Raw genomic sequence first — 22,882 nt, forward strand, 5'->3', positions numbered from 1 at the left:
AACCCTTTGAGACGGTTAAGGGGTTTCCCGGGGTTTTTTCCGACTTTTGGGAAGAAATTTGGGACATAATTAAGATTTTAAAAACCTTTTGTATTTGGGTTTTATAAAGGGGTTTTTCAGGAAATTTGGAAAAGAACCAAAGGCTCTCCCAAAGGGTTTATAAGTCCCCCGGTAGGGGCCTTCCCCTAAAAACCCAAAATTTTTTGGGGAACAACTTAATTTTCTTAGCACTTACCACTAATCTATTGTGTTTAACAATTTTAAAGAAAATATTTCAATGTTTAAAATGAGAATCAATGTCCTCAGAAAATATTAAAACATCATCTATATAAACTATAGACATATGGCTGTAAGGATTGAATATATTGTTCATTATATTCTGATGGGGCATTTTTTAACCCAAAAGGCATTACATTCCATTCATATTGTCCAAAAGGGACATTGATTCGTTTTATATTTATCCCTTTTCAGTTAAATTTAAATTTGCCAAAATCCTAATTTCATATCAAACTTACTATAAATATTTGCTTTGTAAGTTCTTTTAATAATCTCTTTTTATTAGGTATCTAAAATTTAATCTATTGTAAAACCTCATTTAATGGTTTATAATTAATAACTAATCAGAGATCCTCTTCTTTTTCAGCATTCTTATTTACATAAAACGCCGAACAGCCTCCAAGGATCTAAGTGTCTAATTATCTTCTTTTGTAGAAGATCATTAATTTCTGTTTTACAAATCTCCATCAATTCATGGTTCATTTGAATAGGCCTTGCTTTTGTAGGAATAGCCTGTTCATTAAAACCATCAATGTATGGGAGTTTTACTATGTGTCGCTTTCTTTCCCAAAAAGCATTTGGTAGATCAGAACAAACTTCTTTTTCAAGTTGTTCTTGAAAGTGTTTAATTTTCCCTATTATTCCCGGTGGGTTTTTAAAGTTTGTTCTATCTTTGTAATCTTCATTTCATTTTTTAAGAATGAAATTTGATTAGATAAACAATTTATTTTGAAGATTGTTTGATTTTTAACTGAATCACTTTCCTCTTGGGAAATGGTTGTTAGATAAGGAAATTTAATTTCCTTTCTAGAATAATTAGTATAGATTGCATCTAAACCAAAGATAATAAGGCTTGATTTGTGTTATAAATGGAGTTCCTAGGATAATTGCCGTTTATATCTCTAGTAACTACAAATTCATTTATAAAACAAATTCCATCATTACGGATGTGGCACTGAGCTTATAATTGATTTTTAGCTTTTACTTTGTAGTCGAGTATAATTTAGCAGTACTTTTATCTAAGTACTTAGTAGGTATTAATCCTTCCATGATGCAATTTTTATCTGCTCCGGAACCTACTAATGCTAATTTATTGAGTACGATATTTCCTACTCTTAAAGTGACAAAGATATGCCAACTTTGAGCTTTAATCATTCGTACTCCACCAGATGTTTCTGTATTATTTGTTTCGATAATATACCAGACCCCAGAGTCCTTCGCACAAGCAGTTAATCCCAACATCCCTATAGCAAAGGAAGAAAAACAGCAGGTGTCTCAAGAAGAATTTGCCATCATCAGCAAAACCGAGATAAGAAATTCCCTTGTAAGAAAATCTGGTAAAGAGTTTAAATCACCTTTAATAAATTCGATTTCAAAATCAAAGCTGGATAATAGTGCTTGCCATCTGGCAAAATCTGTTTTGAAACAAGATTTTTAACATCTTTTTGTAAAATCTCTTTAGCTGACTTACAATCAACTCGTAGTAAAAATGTTTTGTTTATCAAGTCGTCTTGAAACTTTGTAATACATAGTACTATAGCTAAAATTAAACGTAAAGAAGTCTCGAAGAATTTGCCATCATCAAAGAAAAACCGAGATACCGCCTTGTACTTGATAAACAATATGAAAATTGGAAGGTAAACGATTTGCTGGTACACCAATTTTAATTATGTTGATACAGATGATCCTATCAAGACTAGGAGATATTTTGAATTTATCCTAACAGATACAGGATCTTTAACTATTGAACATCATCTGAAAGATGATAATGACCCAGACAGCATTGAATATTCAAAATTCACCATTAATAAGGTCATTAGTCCATTTCAATGGAATGTTGACCACCTCCACACACCCATGATTTTATCAGAACAACATAGGCCCCAGACCTATAATTACTATAATTATGAAGCAGCATGGTACAACTTCATGTATGTACGACCTATTACCCATTCGGTTCATAAATACAATGAACTTGATTTTAAATCCATTATCCCCGAATGGTTTTATGATCAGTGGAAAAGATTTGAGGAATGAGCTTACATGCCCGTGCTTCCAAAAACATTATGAGACCTTCCAGGCAGAGCAAGGAATCTCCACATTACCAGAACATATTAAATTATGTAAATATTATATTGCTAAGAGAATATCGTATATTATCAGTTGGTCATTTGATATAACTGAAGTATATCGGATTAAACATCTAAGCAAAACTATAAAAATTAAAGGATGGATTCCTAAAGATAAAAAGAAGAAACAATCATCAACCAACGAACGGAAACGGATCGATGTTAATCCAAAGCGGATCTTGTTAAGAAGAGCACACGGTTTCTAAACAAGTTAGACGAAGCGCATCCATGAGGAAATCCAAGAATTACCGGATAACAATGCCTTCATCTTCAACAACACAACGGTGATATGTTGGACCCACATGGAATGGCCCAGGCATATCTCGACTATGACTTAAGATAAGGTTGCCTCTTCAAAAAAGCAGAAGGCAAGATTCCAAAAGCAAGAAAAGTGGCAGACAAACTTTACAAAAGCAGTCGTCCAACTTTTCAAAAAGAAGGCAGACAACTTTATAAAAGTAGGCGCCCCAACTTTTCAAAAGAAGAATGGCATCTTTAAAGATAGCCATCCAAGTGTAAACATCTTAGAATGTTAATCATTTCTCAGAGGCCTATATAAGGCTCTCAAGTTGTAATAAGAAAGGCATTCGAAAAAACTCCCACTTCGAAATAGCCTTCTCCTCCTCTCTCTCCCTAATGTAAATTTCCCTTTTAAAGCTTTCAATGTTTGAATAAAAGCTTCAAGGTTTTGTAAGTATTTTCTTTATATTTTATTTTCCGCACTTTATTTTATGTTTTATTAGCCATCGTAAAAGATCGTTAAAATGGTATCAGAGCCAAGTATGAGTGGCTAAAGACTCATACTATCCTAGGGTTCAGTCGAAATCCTGTTATAATCTCAACATGTTCTTATACTGTTAATAGTCTAGAACTACTGTTCATCTTCCTCAATCTTTAATACCTTTATTCTCCAGTGTCAAACAGTGTCAAACATCTTTGAGTCTTAGTGTGAGGCAACCGGATAAGTACCGGCTAAGACGTTGGTAAGCCTTTGAATAGACGTCGCTCGAGAGCCAGGAGGGCAAGAGAGAGCGAGGACACGGTTTGGTGTTCCCGTCCCCAAGACCACGTAGAAAGAAGATATGACACTTAGTACCACAGAGGAACAAGGTATTAGGAATTAAGAAAGATAAACAGTGGAGCATAGACTCTTTCCAAACAAGAACATAGGAGATAACCATAACAGAGGTAGTAGACGTACCCACATAGGATAGTATCCACCCAAACAACTCTTTTCTGAAAAGAAAATTTGTTTAAATGAAAAATCTTCCTTTTTTCAAAAGATTATCTTTTTACAATGAAAGTCTTCGAGACTTTAAAAATAGTGCAAAAGATTTAGTCGAAGAAATCGACTCTTTAAGAAGTCATATATTTTAGACATAGTCTAGAGAACCCTAGAGTTCTTTACTTCTATAACAGAGGTGATGAAAATAGAAACATCACACCAGAAGATGTTTCTGAATCCATCAAAACACTTAAGTTATTAATAAAACTTAGCGAAGAAGTTTGATTTTGTAAGAAGTTACAATATCAAAACTTGTGAATCAACCATAGCTATCAATAGTTCATTAGAAACTATTAAATTATTACAAGTTGAATCAACCATAGCTATCAATAGTTCATTAGAAACTATTAAATTATTACAAGTACAAGATATCAAAAGATATCAAAGAAATTACAATTTCCTATACATAGGACTTGTCCAAGTTGCGATCAAACCTCTTTATAGATTAGGTTTAGATACGCCTTTATGTCTCTTATTAAGAGATGATAGATTATTAAACTTTGAAGATTCATTATTAAGAGTACAACAAGTAACCTAGCTAATGGCCCGGTATACTTTAATTGTTATCCTAATTATTTAGTAGATATTAATGATCAAAACGTACTAGATACGTTGACTCTTAATATTAAAACTAGGAACATGAATAGCAAAGTTAATACAAAAGAAATAGCTGTAATATACAGGATATATTATAGACTTATGAAAACAACCTTAGCTCCAAAAGCTAAAATTGTAAGCCCCAAAGGAGTTACTATGCTCATGGAATCAAGCCAAGAACATAGTAGTACCTCCGTCCCTAAACTAATAAAAAATGGGATGACATTTTATCAAAAGATGAATGGCGTTTTAATGCCATAACTCATAAAAGTCGAACCAGAAAGTTAACTGCTATTGAGCAAGTTATTCAGTACCCAGATGGATCTATTGACTTAAAGTTCCTTAGATCTAACTCGGTCCATGAATCATCTTCAGGTAGCCGAATGTCTTATACAAGACCTTTATCAAGCCATAGAATGTCTTTTTCAAGACCTTCTTCTTCTAAACCCCCGGAGGAAATAGGTACTAATCATGACACTCTTGTGGATGAAATTAATAGAAAACTTAAAGGAGTAGATTTCAGACAAACTATTCCTAAAGTTTACTATCATTCACAACAATCAGAAGTTAATTCAGACAGTCCAACGGCTAGTGATATGGATTTACAAAAAGAGGGAAAAAGAGATACCCTAGGAATGATTAGAGAGAAAAATTTTATACCAAATTACAAAGCTTTAGATGACGAAATGAAAAGTCATAAAAAGAAATTTGAATGGTATAAAAGTACCCATAGTTTTGAATCTAGACTGAACCATAAAATAGAATGGTTAGATGATATAAGAAGAACTAAAAAGAATATAAAATTCTTTAAATGGTTCGAAAAGACTGGAAAAGCTTCTAATAAAAGAAAATCTTTATCCATGATAGTTAATAAATGGTATACTAGGAATAAAGGAATCATAGAATCCCCTATTCCGCCATTAGAAGAATTAATCATACCAATAGGCAAAGAGACCATAACTGCCTCTCCTTTTAAAAGAGAAGGATCTAACTTAGACAGTGATCCTAAAACAAAGGATATCAATAAGATAATCCAACAGAATAATTTTACTAATCAATTGCTCCATGCTGTATCTAACCAAATGATAAAAGATACTAGTAAACAAGCAATTCCAGTAAAAAATAATACAGAACCAAGATTGGAGAAACATCCAATAATTAAACTGCCAGAATTTTCAACAGAAAAATTCCCAAAATTAAATAAAGAATTTACTCTAGATAAAGATATTCTAGATAATATTAATAAACAGTTAAAAATAACTGAAACCAAACTAGCTAGTAAAGCAAGTTCTAGTAATACAGATTTAGGTGATAACATCACACCTAGCATAGAAAATTTAGAAGAAAAGCTAAAGAAAAGGCTAAATGAAATAAATAGAAACCAGAACAAACCAACATCTGGAAATGTAACAACAATATCCCAAACTCCTAAAGAAGTTCAAAGGATAACCACTACTAGACATCCTGTAAAAAAGAATTATTATAAAAGGCCATCTTTCCCAGATGTCCAATTTGAAGAAGATGTCTATCTAACTGGAGTATCTCACAATGGATCAGACATAAGTGAATGGAATATAGATGGTTTAGCAGAAAGCCAAATCTATAAAAAATTACATGAAATGGGTATTGCTATTACAGCATACAAAGCTAGGAATGCTGGAGATAGACATGCAAAGAACCTTAATCATTTCTGGTTTCACAGGAACATTAAAAAATTGGTGGGATAATTATCTTACTGAAATTAATAGAGCCCAAATTTTAGGAGCTATATCAATAGAGACTACCTTAAAAATGGAAGGTAGCATGCAAACAGCTGTTGATGAAGCAAAAGAAGATACTTCAGCAACATTAATCTATAGTATTGCTAAACACTTTATTGGAGAACCAAAACTCTTCCAAGACAGGAGTTTAGAATTATTAAACAATCTTAGATGCCCGAAATTAGATGATTTCAGATGGTACAAAGATATGTTTTTAGAAACGGTTATGATAAGAGAAGACTGCGGTAATGATTTCTGGAAAGAAAGATTTCTTAGCGGTTTACCAACTTTGTTTGCTGAAAAAGTTAGAACAAAAATTAAAGATAGATTTAATGGAAGAATTCCTTATGAGAATCTTACTTATGGAGATATAATTAGTTTTATTAATGTGACAGGACTTGATCTATGCACAGATTTAAAACTAAAACAATCTCTTAAAAAAGATCAGTATCAATCTCGAAAGGATTTAGGAAGTTTTTGTCAAGACTTTGCTATTTGAGAAAATATCTGCCCCTTCCAAAAAATCGAGTAAAATGATAAGAGGGTCTAGTTCTTCAAAACATAGGAGAAAGAAAGATCCAGAAAAATCTTATAAAAAGAAAAGATTTAAAAGAACACCAAAAAAGGATTTAGGTGACAAATGCTGGACATGTGGCAAAAAAGGCCATAGATCTAGTGAATGTAGGGTCAACATTAAAAAGAAAAAGAAAATAAATCTTTTAGATGTTGATGAAAAAGTTAAGAATGAATTATATTCAATTCTTGAAGAAAATGATAATTCTTCATCTTCTCCAGAAGAAGATAGTGATATTGAATTTACTACAGACGATAGTTCTGCAAATAATTCTTCGGAAGAAGAGTGTGATTGCACAGGAACTATATGTACTTGTGGGCAAAATTCAATAAAAGTAATCACTAAGGAATCAAAGAATTTCTTTTTGATTTAATTAATCATATTAATGATGAAGATTTACAGATAGAATTAATTTCGGTGAAAACGAAATTAAAGATATTAAAACAAGGCTTAATAAAGTTGAAATGGATTACATTACTGATCAAACCATATCTCAGACAAGAAAAGAATCTCTTGCAGAAGATAAAGAAAATAATGTTTCAGATAATTCATCACAAGAATCCAAAGATAATGAAACATTGGATCACAATGATATTATCGAAACAAATAATACAGAAACATATGGTGGAGTACGAATGATTAAAGCTCAAAGTTGGCATATCTTTGTCACTTTAAGAGTAGGAAATATCGTACTCAATAAATTAGCATTAGTAGATTCCGGAGCAGATAAAAACTGCATCATGGAAGGATTAATACCTACTAAGTACTTAGACAAAAGTACTGCTAAATTATACTCAGCTACAGGTGAAAAGCTAAAAATCAATTATAAGCTTTCAAAAGGCCCCATCTGTAATGATGGAATTTGTTTTATAAATGAATTTGTAGTTACTAGAGATATAAATGAAGCAATTATCCTAGGAACTCCATTTATAACACAAAGCAAGAAAAGTGGCAGACAAACTTTACAAAAGCAGTCGTCCAACTTTTCAAAAAGAAGGCAGACAACTTTATAAAAGTAGCCGCCCCAACTTTTCAAAAGAAGAATGGCATCTTTAAAGATAGCCGTCCAAGTGTAAACATCTTAGAATGTTAATCATTTCTCGAGGCCTATATAAGGCTCTCAAGTTGTAATAAGAAAGGCATTCGAAAAAACCCCCACTTCGAAATAGCCTTCTCCTCCTCTCTCTCCCTAATGCAAATTTCCCTTTTAAAGCTTTCAATGTTTGAATAAAAGCTTCAAGCTTTTGTAAGTATTTTCTTTATATTTTATTTTCCGCACTTTATTTTATGTTTTATTAGCCATCGTAAAAGATCGTTAAAATTATGTCTCAGCACCCCAGGCTTTGTTGATTCTCAGCATCTTAATCATGTTTGTCGCCTAAGAAAAGCTCTCTATGGTTTGAAACAAGCTCCTCGTGCTTGGTTTATGAAATTGAAAAACTTTCTGGTGCAGCAAGAGTTTCAGAGTTGTTATACTGACTCATCCCTATTTGTTCGCAATCGTGACTCTTCTATTACCTACCTTCTCGTCTACGTGGATGATATCATTCTTACAGGTAATGACTCTAATTTTATCTCCACCTTCACAGCCACTTTGGACTCTGTTTTCTCCCTTAAGGACTTGGGCAATCTGAGTTTTTTTCTTGGGATTGAAGTACTGCATCACAATGGTTCTTTGCTACTGTCTCAATCTTCATACATCAAGGATCTCCTCCACCATAGCCACCTCCAAGATGCTAAAGCACTACAAACCCCTGCGGACTCCACTGCCATACTCACACGTGATGGACCGCCTGCTCCGGATGCTACTTTATATCGTAGTATTGTTGGTGCTCTGCAATACACCACCATTACTCGTCCGGATACCTTTAGTGCTGTTAATCGGGTTTGTCAGTTTATGCACGATCCTCGGCTATCTCACTGGTCAGCAGTTAAACGCATTTTGCGCTACCTTGGGTACTTTGCATCTTGGTCTCCAATTTTTTCCATCCTCAGATCAAGTCTATTCGAGCTTATTCTGATGCGGGATGGGTTGCTGACGTCCTGAGGGGGTAATCTTGTGAGCTGGTCTTCTCGTAAGCAAACTGTTGTGGCTCGCTCCAGCACCGAGGCAGAGTACAGAGCAGTTGCCTTCACCACGGCCGAAGTCGCCTGGCTCAAGAATCTGTTATTGCAACAAGCCACCCGTGCTCCTCTGTGATAATCTAAGTGCACTTTACATGTGTACCAATCCAGTTTTTCACAATTGATCCAAATATTTTGAGATTGATTATCATTTTGTTCATGAGAAGGTTGCGCGCGGCTTATTGTCTATTTGTTATGTTCCGACCCAAGATCAATATGCGGATATCTTCACAAAGGCACTTGGCTCATCTCTTTTTATTCATTTCCGCGACAAGCTCAATGTTCGTACACTACCGTTGAGCTTGACGGGGCATATTAAGGGTAAACAACTGTAATCTTATCACCATATTTTGAATTATCTTTTGAATATTAGTTAGCTAGTGTTTAGGAGATTTATTCTCATATAAAAGTGATCTAATGAAATTCAAACCTGATGTAAATACTATATATACGTGAATAGCAAATACTCTCAGTTCAACGAGAGTCATTATCAAAGTCTCCTTCTTTAAGTTTCAGCAAATGTTTTATGTCAATAAAATGATTGTACCTGAAGCAGCGTTTTCCACTTTCCGGATTTACATCTTGTGCAATTCATAAAAATAGTCCAATAGAGAAATAAAAGATTAATGCCTTTTTTAAGAACTCTATCTTTCATTCTTAATTTCAATTGTATTAACTTAGAAATCTTTTGAAGTGCTTTCAAATATTTAGAAAAAATTCAACTTAAAGTTTTCTTCATATAATAGGGTGTGTTCGGTACGAAGGAAAATATTTTCCAGAAAATGTTTTTCAATTTTCTCATGATCGTTTGGTCTAAAATTTTGAAAAATATTTTCTTTAGGAAAACAAGTTCCTCAAAAATGGAGAAAATGACTTCCCTAATAAAAGTAGGGAAAACAAGTCTCACAAGTGGCATTCCACCAACCACCCCACCACCACCCAACCCACCCCCAAGCACCAAACCCTAACCGCCCCCATCACCCCCCCCCCCCCAAACCCCACCGAAAAAAATTAATTTTTTTTTTTGGTTTTCTACACCCCACACCCCACCACCACCCAATCCGCCCCGCCCTCCCAACCCCACGGAAAAAAAAATGGTTTTCTACACCGCCCCGACCCAACACCCCTATAAAAAAAAAAAAAAAATTGTTTAACAAAAAAAAGGATTTTTTTTTTTGGTTTTTTACACCCCCCCACACCCGGCCAACACCCCACCACCCCTCCAAAACAATTTAATTTTTCTTTAAAAAAAGTCTTGAAAAGTTTTTTTTTTTTTTTTTTTTTTTTGGGTTTTCTACACCACCCCTGCACCCCTACCCCTTCCCGAATTTTCTACTTCATATATTTAATTTTACCTTTTTAAAAAATTTATAAAAATGGAAAGTTTGCGTGGTTAAATTTGGTGTGGGTTGAGTGGTGAATTGTAGTTGGGGGTTGGGGCAAGTGGGGTGGTGGTTGCGGATGGTGATGAGGGGTGGCGGGTGGGGGTAGTGAGTGATGGTGTGGGGTAGAGGTGAGTGAAGATGAAGTGCGCTCGAGAGTAGTGGTTGGGTGGGGTTGGGATTTGGTGGGGGGAGGGTGGGTGCTTGGGGTGGGTGGTGGGGGGGTGTGGTGTGGGGTGGTGGGGTTGGTGGGGCTTGGGTGGGTATTTTCCGAAAAAATATTTTCTACCAACCAACCGAACATGAGAAAATAAGTAAGAAATTCACTTATTTTTCACTACCCAACCGAACATGAGAAAATAAGTAGAAATTCACTTATTTTTCAAGAACACATTTTTCAGGAAAACATTTTCCTCAATACCAAACACACCCACAGTTTCTTCATTTTCTCAAGAAGATAACTTATTCATTTACTTCACTTTTTAAAAGAAAACAGATAAAATTTTGTTTAGAAAGATGCCAAAGTCATTCGCATATTATATGATATAATATTCGTGTACCTGATAAAAAAAAATGATATAATATTCGTGTAATCCTAAAATTAGAACGAAGTAGCAAAAAAAAAATGGAATTAACAAACTGACATTTGAAGGAATATGGGCTTTAGTCTATTCATATAGAAGAGTATCATGATATTTTTAGTTGCCCAACAACAACAATAACATACCCAGTGAAATCCCACGATGTGGGGTCTGGGGAGGGTAAAGTGTACGCAGACCTTACCCCCATCTCCGAAGATAGAGAGGCTATTTCCGAAAGACCCTTGGCTCAAGAGAAAACATGACGAGAAAAAGTTAGACAAGCACAAACAGTACAAAATCAAAACGGAAATGAAACTAACGAAAGCGACAAAAGCCATGATAAAGCAGTATGAGAAAAAGAAGCAGTAGCTAGCACAGATAAATATGATAACTGTGATACAAGAAATGACTAATATTTGCAAGAATCAAAGGACAAGAAAATGAAGATCGAAACTGCGACTACTAGTACGACGGGATACGAGGGCCTACTTACTAGCCTTCTACCCTAATCTGAGTCCTCCATAGCCTCCTATCTAAGGTCATGTCCTCGGTAAGCTGGAACTGCGCCATGTCCTGTCTAAGCACCTCTCCCCAATACTTCTTCGGCCTACCTCTACCTCTTCTGAAACTGTCCATAGCTAACCTCTCACACCTCCGCACTGGAGCATTTGTGTCTCTCCTCTTCACATGCCCAAACCATCTCAGCCGCGCTTCCCGCATCTTGTCCTCCACCGATGCCACTCCCACCTTATCGCGGATATCTTCATTCCTAATCCTATCTCGCCTGGTGTGCCCACACATCCATCACAACATTCTCATTTCCGTGACTTTCATCTTTTGAACGTGTGAGTTCTTGACTGCCCAGCACTCCACCCCGTACAACAAAATCGGCCTCACTACCACTTTGTAGAACTTGCCTTTAGGCTTTGGTGGCACCTTCTTATCACACAGCACTCTTGAAGCGAGCCTCCATTTTATCCAACCTGCGCCAATACGATGTGTGACATCATCGTCAATATCCCCATCTCCTTGCACAATAGACCCAAGATACTTGAAACTCCCTTTCTTTTGGATAGACTGGGTTCCAAGCCTCACTTCCACGCCAGCCTCATGTGTCACGTCACTGAACTTGCACTCCATGTACTCTGTCTTGGTCCTACTCAACTTAAATCCTTTAGACTCTAGAGTTTGTCTTCAAACCTCCAGCTTAGCATTCACTCCGTTGCGGGTCTCGTTAATTAGTATTATGTCATCCGCGAATAACATGCACCATGGCACCTCACCTTGAATTTGCCGCGTCAAACCATCCATCACCAAGGCAAATAAAAATGGGCTAAGAGCTGATCCCTGATGCAACCCCATCTCCACTGGGAAGTGTTCCGAGTCTCCTCCCACTGCCCTTACCCTGGTCTTGGCTCCCTCATACATGTCCTTGATCGCCCTAATGTACGCCACAGGTACACCTCTAACCTCCAAGCATCTCCATAAAACCTCTCTTGGTACCTTGTCGTAAGCCTTTTCTATGTCGATGAAAACCATGTGTAAGTCTTTCCTTCTTTCCCTATACTGCTCCACCAGTGTCCTCACAAGATGAATGGCTTCTGTAGTCGAGCGCCCCGGCATGAAGCCGAACTGGTTCTCTGAAATGGACACGCTTCTCCTCACCCTCATCTCCACCACCCTTTCCCACACTTTTACAAAGGTGACTTAGCAGCTTGATACCTCTATAGTTGTTGCAATTTTGAATGTCGCCCTTGTTCTTGTACAAAGGAACCATCGTACACCACCTCCATTCCTCGGGCATCTTTGTCGTCTTAAAAATGACATTAAACAACCCAGTCAGCCACTCCAAACCTTCCCTGCCTGCACTCTTCCAAAACTCTCCAGGGATCTCGTCAGGCCCGATCACTCTTCCTCTATGCATTCTATGAACAAAGACCCTTAACCTCATCTACCTTTATACTCCTACAATACCCAAAATCGCGACGTCTCTCGGAGTACTCCAAATCTCCCAACACAATGTCTCTGTCACCTTCCTCGTTCAAGAGTTCATGGAAGTATGACTGCCATCTCCGTCTAATGAGAGCATCCTCCACCAATACTTTGCCATCCTCGTCCTTAACGCACTTTACTTGATCCAGATCCCGTGCCTTTCTCTCCCTTACCTTGGCTAGCCTGAACAACTTCTTATCCCCGCCTTTGTCCTCTAGTTCTGCATATAGGCGTTCAAAAGCTGCCGTTTTTGCCGCCGAAACTGCCAACTTCGCTTCCTTTCTCGCAATCTTATACCTTTCCCTATTCGTCCGCTTCTCCTCATCATCTTTGCTATCTACCAACTTCGCGTACGCCACCTTCTTTGCTTCCACCTTCCCTTGGACTTCTCCATTCCACCACCAGTCCCCTCGGTGCCCACCAAGACGACCTCTCGAGACCCCCAGCACATCTCTAGCTGCTTCCGTAATGCAGTTGGCCGTCCTATCCCACATACTGTTCGCGTCCCCCCTACTCTCCCAAGCCCCCATAGTGCAGTTGGCCATCCTAATGCAGTTGCCCAAAATGCATAAAAGCTTAGTCAAGTTGCGGGTTGGGTGATAACCCGTTATTTAGGCCATCTTAACCGCCCATCATAACCAAGGTAAACTTTGGATAGGTCAATAACCGGGTCAATAACCCCCCTATTTATTTATTCAACCCATTTTAACCAACACAAATTTAGCCCAACCAGCCCCTTTGCCACCCCCTTCATATTCTCCATTGATTTCCCCGTGGAAGAATAGAATATAATACAGCTCCAAACTTCTCCCTCACCCCCCCTGGTATTTCTGGAAAGTGATGCCCACATAAAGCAAAATTTGCAATTAGAAAAGGTACAGGAGAAGACAAACCTTTCTCATGACAGATATAAAATCATTGTTCACGATGCCAGCCTGCAAGTGAGCAGTATATTTTTAGGTATGAGCTTGGCAAAATATATTGATCATCAGAAAGCACACGATTTCCTGACCAAGCAGTAAAAAAGAGGAGTCTTACAGTTTCATTATTCATTGCTAAGCAACATACAACAATATCAGCTCTGCTTGCAAACTTCAAGATATCAGCATGGTTTCCCCTCTCATCAACCAGGTCATTATAGCTGCCATTCTCAACAGACGGTGCTGCAAACATAGGATACGCTGTTCTTATAAATATTTTAGAAATAAATGTAAGTCGCTAGGTTTTCTTACCCTCGGATTTGCTTGAGTCCTGTGCAAGCCTGCCCCAACTCCTTTTGGTAGCAAGTATTTTCACGTCAAATGGACGTAGACGCTTTGCCAAATGTATCCCGATATTTCCATACCCCATGATAAACACCTATATGATAATGCAGAAAATATCTAAGACACTACAAAAGTGCAATTCTTGCACAAGTTTGATGGTTTGTAAATTCATCTAGTCATCAACAATATTCAACCTTGCGACAATGCCATTTAAGTCTTTTGATTTGTGCTAATACCTAAAGAATTAAGCCAATTTCTCCATCTATTAGAACTTTTCCACTTGGTGGTAGCAAACTTGAATGTGCACTGTGACTTTAACCCCATAAGAAGAATAAAGGTGAAGTTGGGATTAGATAGGATTATGGTACCTAAAATGCAAACAATTCAGATATATAGTCCACACTCTTCCTGGAAAAATGACATGATAGATGGAGTAAGCAACCCATAACGGTAATGTCCCACCTAGCTTGTGCGCACCTCGACTAATTCCACGGGGTACCTGCTATCTCCCACCAGCACAAGTACCAAGTAACTCTGTCCACCAAGGCTTGGATAGATGGAAAGAAATCATCTAGTATGTTTGCCTCCGCAGGTATTTGAACCTGAGATCTCATGATTCTCAACCCACTCCATTGACCATTAGGCCACATCCTTGGGTACTAAAGTGTTGTTAATAATTAAAACACCTATTATCATTTTTCCCCAAGTACCCAATTTGTAGATAATTGTATCCTAAATAAGGATACCTGTATGCAATAAAATGAAAAATAGAACAAAATCAGATACCATATAGGTACTTAATCCTAAGAGTATACTTGGCCATTTTGTGCCAGTACCGCACCAACTATTATACACAATTTTAATATTTACATCCCCACTACAAACAGTTACACATATACACACCATTCACCTTAACAATTTAGGTAACTGACAAGTGAACATGTTTGAATGAAGCATCTGTAGCTCAGCCAATTCAAATTAGTTGATCCTAACTACCGTACCTTTCATTTAATTCAAAAGTTTTCCGCACTTTATATCTTGCAACAATATAAGAAACAAAACCAACAAGTAGAGAGATGAGAAAGGGAACAAAGATATATCTTGAGCACTACAAAATGAGATAACAGATAAATAGGAGGAAACAAAAAGTGAAACTCACTGTTTTGCCTTGAAGGTTGTCACCAATTGGCTCCCCTAGCTTTTTCTGCTCCACAGATATTTTCAATTGATGCTGCAGCATTTGGGGAATGCCAGGTTAAAAAGGAAAACCAAGTAGCTTACATGAGAACAAAAGATACTCCGTAGTATTCCTACACATTCAGCTATTGTATATACTTTCACTTCTAGAACCAGAAACATGAAGTAGCAAGCAGAATTAAGTACTTGCACCCCTCTTTTTTTGACCACTCAGTTCAAATCACTTTAGATTTCATTCAGATTCTAGGTTGTCTTACCCATTCCAGTGAGGTCATTCACATTAGAGATATAAACAAGTTTCCTACTAAGAACAGATCACAGACCAAGCTGCAACTAATTACTCTTACAAAATGGTGATTCATATTCCCAATCTATCAACTTTATGAAGAAAGTATAATCTGTTCACCATGCTATCCTCAAAGAGTTAAGAAGACGTAAATCTTGTATTTATAAGCTTCCAGTAAACCAACTTGCTTACGGAGGAGGCCCAAGATGAGATATATGGCCATTTCAGCACATGAAGCAGCATTTCCAGTTGCACCACCTGGAATTCTGGCGACCTTAATGCCATGCTTTGTGGCAGCATTAATATCAACACCTTTATAAAACAACATTGCAAAGTATTTAGGCAATTTCGCAATTGGAACTATAAAACGACTTATTGGCAATGAATCCAGCTACCAGAGAAATAATATCAAGATAAAAGAGACTGAAACAAAACAAAAGGCCAAAGACAAATAGACAAACTGAAAAAGAAAATCAATTCACCTTCTAGCCCAACTCCAAATTGCATTATGAGCTTCATGCTCTTTGCACGAGAGAGGACATCAGAGTTCATGCGGAAGTTTTTTACCACACAAATTTCATAGTCACCAATCACAGCAGGCACACTTTCAAGTGGAACATCATCAACCTACAAAGGAGGCATATATGATATAACATTCAAGATTAGATTATCACTTGTAATTAGGACCCTTTTAAGAAGATATTGCAAGGAGGTATTGTCAGATACCACTCAAAGAATTGAAGAGAAGATTTAAAGAGCTTTCGATTTTTGTTTAAGCTAATTTAAGCTGTAAGTTTGACAATAACTGCAAATCAAATCTTGAAATGGTAAAGAAGATTAAAAAGTTAAATTTTAAAGTTGCAAGTTTATAGTTAGGTAGCATGTTTACCACGCACAAAGTGTGCACGAATATAATTAGCAGCTCTTAGTAAACTCAATAACTAATAAACAGACCTCTAATCAAATGTTGTTTCTCTGGTTTTGTTTTTCTTTATTTAATTTGATAATTGAGAAGTAGTTTTATTAGTAGAGCATTGTAGATGTATTATATAATATATACAGCCATTACTCTATTTGATAAGTGTACGTACAGGCGTTCACTAAACATCTCAAAAATGAAGCCAATTACTATGCAAACTGGCATATGCTTGTCACCAAAAAAATACAAATGAAATAAGAATGAATACTCAAGCTTGAACAAGTGAATTTTTTATTCTCTCTAAAGTTGTAAATCATTCTTTCCAAACTGTCCAAGTATTAAACAGGTGAGTTTCTTCCATATGTGAACTCCTCGCTCCCATGCTTCTAGACAGTAGTGTTTCTTGACCCTCTATCCTTTCCCGTTGGTCTTGTGTAGGCACTTTAAGTTAAAAACATAGAGATTTTTATTTTCCTTGAAGTTGTGACCTAGTATCGTATGTAACAGCATTCTGTTGTGGCTCAAGTTCCTTTGTTCATTGTCAAAATTTTCCACCCTTTATATATGATTGAACAACTTTGAAATTAAGTCTCGTGCAAAGAAGAAATAAGTAAAAGCAAGAAAGTAACACCTGAACAAATGGATAGCCTTGCAAATATTCTCTTGTATAATTGTGAGAAGCAGGAAAGTGAGGCCCACAAAAAAGAACACGTGTAACATGACTGCTACTATTATCACCCATTTTCTGAACTTTTGCACCTAAATGAATAGGAAAATACAAATACAGACATCAGTGCATACCCTTAGTACATGTTAGAGTGAGAATTATATAAATTGTTTGAGAAAACACATTATCATTCTCCAAGCTCTGGCTGGGATGTGGGCAAAAAGGAGAGGGTAAAAATCCCCTCAAGGCATGTACTGATATACGAGAGAATGGAGACAGAAGGTGATCAAATCATATGTTTGACCACAGAGCAAAGACTGAGATCAAATCATAAAATTCACAGCCATAGCTTCAATCTGTGTATGAATTAAAAAAAAGGTTACATCAACGTTCCATAGCCTCTAGAGGGTAAGGTCTATGTACACACTACCCTCCCCAAACCCCAATGTGGGATTACGCTAGGTATGTTGTTGTTGTTGTTGTAACGTGCCATAGACTCAATTGTTTGCTAGGTTAATGTTTCACCTCTCTCATCATTTTTTCAATGTTATGACATTTCCCCGCATTTATACATCCTGGTCTATATGAATATGTAGCAGCCAACATAGTAATTGCAGTAAAACTAGTAAGACATTGTAGTACGTTCTTCAATCACAATTTTACAGGTAAGAGAATATTGTATATTAAATGAGGACCAGAAATCCAAGGAGACAAGATTTCTCAATGAACAAATGACTAAACAAAAATCAAGCCCTTTAGTACATTTGAAAATTAGACAGTAAGCCACGAATAAATCCTTTTATTTTGCATTCTGTCTTTATAATACATCTCCCAACAAAATGACACATCTCCAAGATCTACAGACTCCCTTCCATTACGAACTAAAAATGAAAGTGTAGTACGTGTTTGGCCATATATCCCAAGTTGTGTTAGGTTATACTTTATGCAAAGGAGAGAAGAGAGTACTTTATATGAAATTTATAAAGATGGAGTTGGAAGATAGGTGGTTGGACTTAGAAATTTGATAACCAAACACTGATTTTGAAATAAACATAATTCTGATTGACAAGACTCGCAGCGGAGTTAATGGTAGGCTGGAGGTTTGGAGAGATACTCAGGAGTCTAAAGGGTTCAGGTTGAGTAGGAAAAAGACAGCATACTTGGAGAGCAAGTTCAATAGCATAACACATGAGGTTGGTGTGGAAGTGAGGCTTGGTGCTCGGGCCATTCAAAAGAAAGGAAATTTCAATTATCTTGGGCCTATTATCCAAGGAAATAGAGAATTAACAATGATATCACACATCGTATTGGCGTATTGGTGTAGGGTCGATGAAATGGAGGCTCGCATCCGGAGTCTTGTGTGATAAGCAGGTGCCACCAAAACTTAAAGGCAAGTTTTACAGAGTGGTGGCTAGACCAACCATTTTGTATGGGGCGAAGTGTTGACCAGTCAAGAACTCTCATGTTCTATAGATGAAAGTTGCGGAAATGAGGATGCTGCATTGGATGTGTGGGCATACTAGGAGAGATAGAATTAAAAATGAAGATATCTGGGACAAGGTGGGATTCGCCTTTGTAGGATAGATAAGATGCGGGAAGTGCGGCTGAGATGGTTCATACATGTGCAGAGGAGAGGAGATGGATGGATGCCCAGTGCGGAGGTGTGAGAGGTTGACTATGGACGGTTTTAGGAGAGGTTGAGGTAGGCCAAAAAAGTATTGTGGAGAGGTGATTAGACAGGACATGGGACAGGTCTAGCTTACCGAATGCATGAACTTAGATAGGAGCGTATGGAGGATAAGGATTAGGTTAGAAGGTTAGTAGGTAGTTGAACTAGTAGTCATAGTATTATTCTTGCAGTTTCTTGTCATTCGATTTCTGCTACTATCTGTTGTTTCTTATACTTCGATTATCGTATTAATTTGTGGTAGTTACAACTCCTTTTTTTTCCAGATATCTTTATAATGCTTTTTATTGTATTTTGTCATGACTTTTTATACTGCTTTATATTGCTTGTTCTTGTGCCGAGGGTCTCTACCCCCAACTCAAGATAGGGGTAAGATCTGCATACACTCTACCCTCCTCAGACCCACTTTGTGATACTTCACTGGGTATGTTGTACTGATTTTGAAATAAAGTGAAAAATTGTCATGGCCAAACGACTCCTTAATCATTAAAAACCACCAAACATAGAGCAGAAACCATTTGAACGGAAAATGAATTTGAGTATTGTGGAAATAGGGATATACCTAGGGAAGAGAAGCAGTGTTGCTGTTGCTGTTGCTTGGAAGTGAGCAGTGCTTTAGTCTTACAAAGCCACGTCAATGCAGAAAAGGTGGTCTTACGGTACATCTATGGCAATTTGTCCTCAATTAATAACCATCTGCATCTACCTAACCACGTTTTGTCAGACTAACAGGAGAAATTAAGAAAATGCAATTAGGTTGATTGTGAGACGCCTAGGTCTCAAATAGTAGTACAAGGAGACCACGTGATAGGTACTTCTGGCTTCATGGTTGGTACTTGGTACTAAAGGTGGCAACCGGTTCCAACCGGAACCGGTTAAGGAACCGGCCGGTTCCGGTTAAAAAACCGGAACCGCTTAATTCCGGTTTAACCGTTCCGGTTAAACGGTTTTAAACTCAAACCGGAACCGGTCCGGTTTGGAGTGGTTAAAATCTATTTTTTTTTTGTTTTTTGTATTATATATATATATATATATTATAGTATTTATTAGTATATTGTAGCTATATTTACATATGTTATACAAGTTTATAATTAAAGTTTAAATATTTACTTGACTAACGGACTAACTAATAAGTAATACAGAATAGTGCTTTTCGTATACATATATATGTATAACTTATATATACTTATATATATATATATATATGTATAACTTAATATATATACTATATATACTTATATATATGTACTATATACTATATATATATTATATATATATATATATATATATATATATATATATATATATATATATATATATGTATGTATAACTTAATATATATACTTTTATATATGTACTATATACTATATATACTTATCTATATGTATAACTTAATATATATACTATATATACTTATATACTATATATACTTAATATATATACTATATATACTTAATATATATGTACTATATATACTTATATATATGTATAACTTAATATATATATATATATACACTATATATTATATATACTATATATACTATATATACACTATATACTATATATACTATATATATGTGTATAACTTAATATATATACTATATATACTTATATACATGTACTATATACTATATATACTTACTTATATACTTATATGTATATATATATACTATATACTATATATACTTATATATATACTATATATACATATCTACTATATATACTATATATACTTATATATATACTATATATACATATCTACATATCTACTATATATACTATATAAACTTAATATATATACTATATATATTTATATACTATATATACTTATATATGTGTATAACTTAATATATATACTATATATACTTATATATATGTACTATATACTATATATACTTACTTATATACTAATATGTATATATATATACTATATACTATATATACTTATATATATACTATATATACATATCTACTATATATACTATATATACTTATATATATACTATATATACATATCTACTATATATACTATATATACTTAATATATATATACTATATGTATTTATATACTATATATACTTATATATGTGTATAACTTAATATATATACTATATATACTTATATATATGTACTATATACTATATATACTTACTTATATACTTATATGTATATATATGTACTATATACTATATATACTTATATATATACTATATATACATGTCTACTATATATACTTATATATATACTATATATACATATCTACTATATATACTATATATACTTAATATATATACTATATATATTTATATACTATATATACTTTCATTTTTTATTTTTTTTAATTTTTACCGGTTTAACCGGTCCGGTTCCGGTTTTACCGGTTCCGGTTTCCAAAAAATCGGAACCGGACCGGTAAACAAAAACACGGTTAACCGGAACCGGTTAACCGGTTCTACCGGTTCCGGTTCCGGTTTAACCGGTCCGGTTACCGGTTAAAACCGGTTACGCCGAACCGGTTGCCACCTTTACTTGGTACATCCTTCTTCATTTTAGTCTGGCTGACAGGAAATTTTTGTCCACGAGGCATAACCAATAAAAAGTGTGAATGTGCATTCTACTTTTTTGACACATGAATTGTGGGCCCTATCTTTAGAACACCTGAAAACAAAAGATGATAAAATAGTGGACAATACTGAAGAAATGAAGAAAATGACATTTTCCTCCTTAATGAGTTACTCCTTCGTCTCAGTGTATGTAACATTCTTTTCATTTTAGTCGGATCCAAAAAGAATATCCTTTCTCTTTAATAAGTTTTAAAAAAAATGAATCTTTCTATATTTAGTAGCAATTCAACTTTAAATTTATCCTTTTATAAATAATAAAATGGTTCTAGCTACAAAAAATTTCTACAATGTGTTTTGAACCAGAGTACTTCGTTGATCACATCTCACCCATGCAAAGATACCCTAGCAAAGACACACCATTAGTGATCAATTTCTTTCTCAAAGAGACACCAAAGTCTATTCTCAATGACAGGAAACTCTCTACTCTATATGTAATCAATTTGTCAACTTTTTTTCTATCATTGTTTGGATTTGTGCAATCACCTTCTTTTGCTGAGGTTTCAAATTTTGAAAAAATGAGAAGTTGCTCATCAATGAACCGAGAGTGAGCACAATTGAAAGGCAAAAATAGGGAGGAGAGGGCTCTGGCGGTGACTATAGGCTACTATTGAAGCAGCTGATGCAGTCGGAGCTTTTACGAGGAGTTCGATCTCGTGCATTCATTGATGCTCGACGGATCATACCAGGAATTGGATAGTAGAGAGAGGAAATGTAAAGCCCTACTAAAATCCCGTAACGAATTTAGTAAAAATATTTAGGGCCTGTTTGAAAAGCCACCCAGGTAATTGGAATTGGGTGTAATTACTAATTACACAGTTTGGTCGGTTTGTTTGATCAAGTAATTACTTGGTTATGTGAGAATTGGGTGTAATTACACTCTTTAATTCTCGTGGGCGGGGCGGTGGGGGGTTGAGTCGTAATTACAAGGTTACTTTTTAATTTAAATCGTCTTTTTAATTATTTTCATTTATAAAATAGATTTTTCTTTTTATATTATGTATCTTTCATTTCCTTTCTTCTCATTACCAACCTTTACTTCTTGTGATTCCATGTAATTACTCGTAATTTTTTATTTTTTTTAGTTTATTCATCTAGCATAACTGTGTTATTATTCTAATATTTGAAACTACAACTTTTAATGTTAGAAAAAATGAGTCAATTAACAAACTTGGCATATCATAATGATGTTATTAAAGTAGAATTTCATTGTAAATGAAGTTATAGACTTATATTTTCACTTTATTTTGAATTATATTTACTTAAGTTACGTTAGAACTTACTTATATAATGTTGGAATTTGACATAAGAGTATTATGTTAAACCTTTTCTTTTTTGAATTTTGAATTTAGGTTATATTCTCAATTTTAATTTACTTGCTTTAGTACTATTGACTTGTTATTTCACATTGCATGTTGTTTATTTTTCACTTACGGTTGGTAGATTTTTTTTTTTTGGGTCAAATTTTTTAACAATGTTATGCAATTATATTTATAATTTTTTTTTCAAACATCCAATACATGATGTTCTCACAAAGTTC

The 22,882-nt window shown here is 35.3% G+C and overlaps 1 protein-coding gene and 1 pseudogene across 1 annotated transcript in view; both read right to left on the bottom strand.

Moving 5' to 3' along the window:
* Positions 1-19,558, bottom strand: part of LOC132034213 (glyoxylate/hydroxypyruvate reductase HPR3) — a 28,077-nt gene extending 8,519 nt beyond the window's left edge. The window contains exons 1-8 of the mRNA XM_059424496.1: positions 19,284-19,558; positions 16,999-17,126; positions 15,931-16,075; positions 15,633-15,760; positions 15,125-15,196; positions 13,933-14,059; positions 13,739-13,863; positions 13,594-13,635 (exon numbers count right to left, since the gene is read on the bottom strand). Coding sequence (XP_059280479.1) covers positions 13,594-13,635; positions 13,739-13,863; positions 13,933-14,059; positions 15,125-15,196; positions 15,633-15,760; positions 15,931-16,075; positions 16,999-17,126; positions 19,284-19,386 — 870 coding nt within the window. The 5' untranslated portion in view covers positions 19,387-19,558. The remainder of the gene's footprint in view (positions 1-13,593; positions 13,636-13,738; positions 13,864-13,932; positions 14,060-15,124; positions 15,197-15,632; positions 15,761-15,930; positions 16,076-16,998; positions 17,127-19,283) is intronic.
* LOC132034212 (uncharacterized) lies at positions 10,869-12,353 on the bottom strand (annotated as a pseudogene).
* Positions 19,559-22,882: the final 3,324 nt, after the last annotated feature.

The sequence above is a fragment of the Lycium ferocissimum genome, chromosome 10 (genome assembly GCF_029784015.1).
Source record: "Lycium ferocissimum isolate CSIRO_LF1 chromosome 10, AGI_CSIRO_Lferr_CH_V1, whole genome shotgun sequence".
NCBI lineage: Eukaryota > Viridiplantae > Streptophyta > Magnoliopsida > Solanales > Solanaceae > Lycium > Lycium ferocissimum.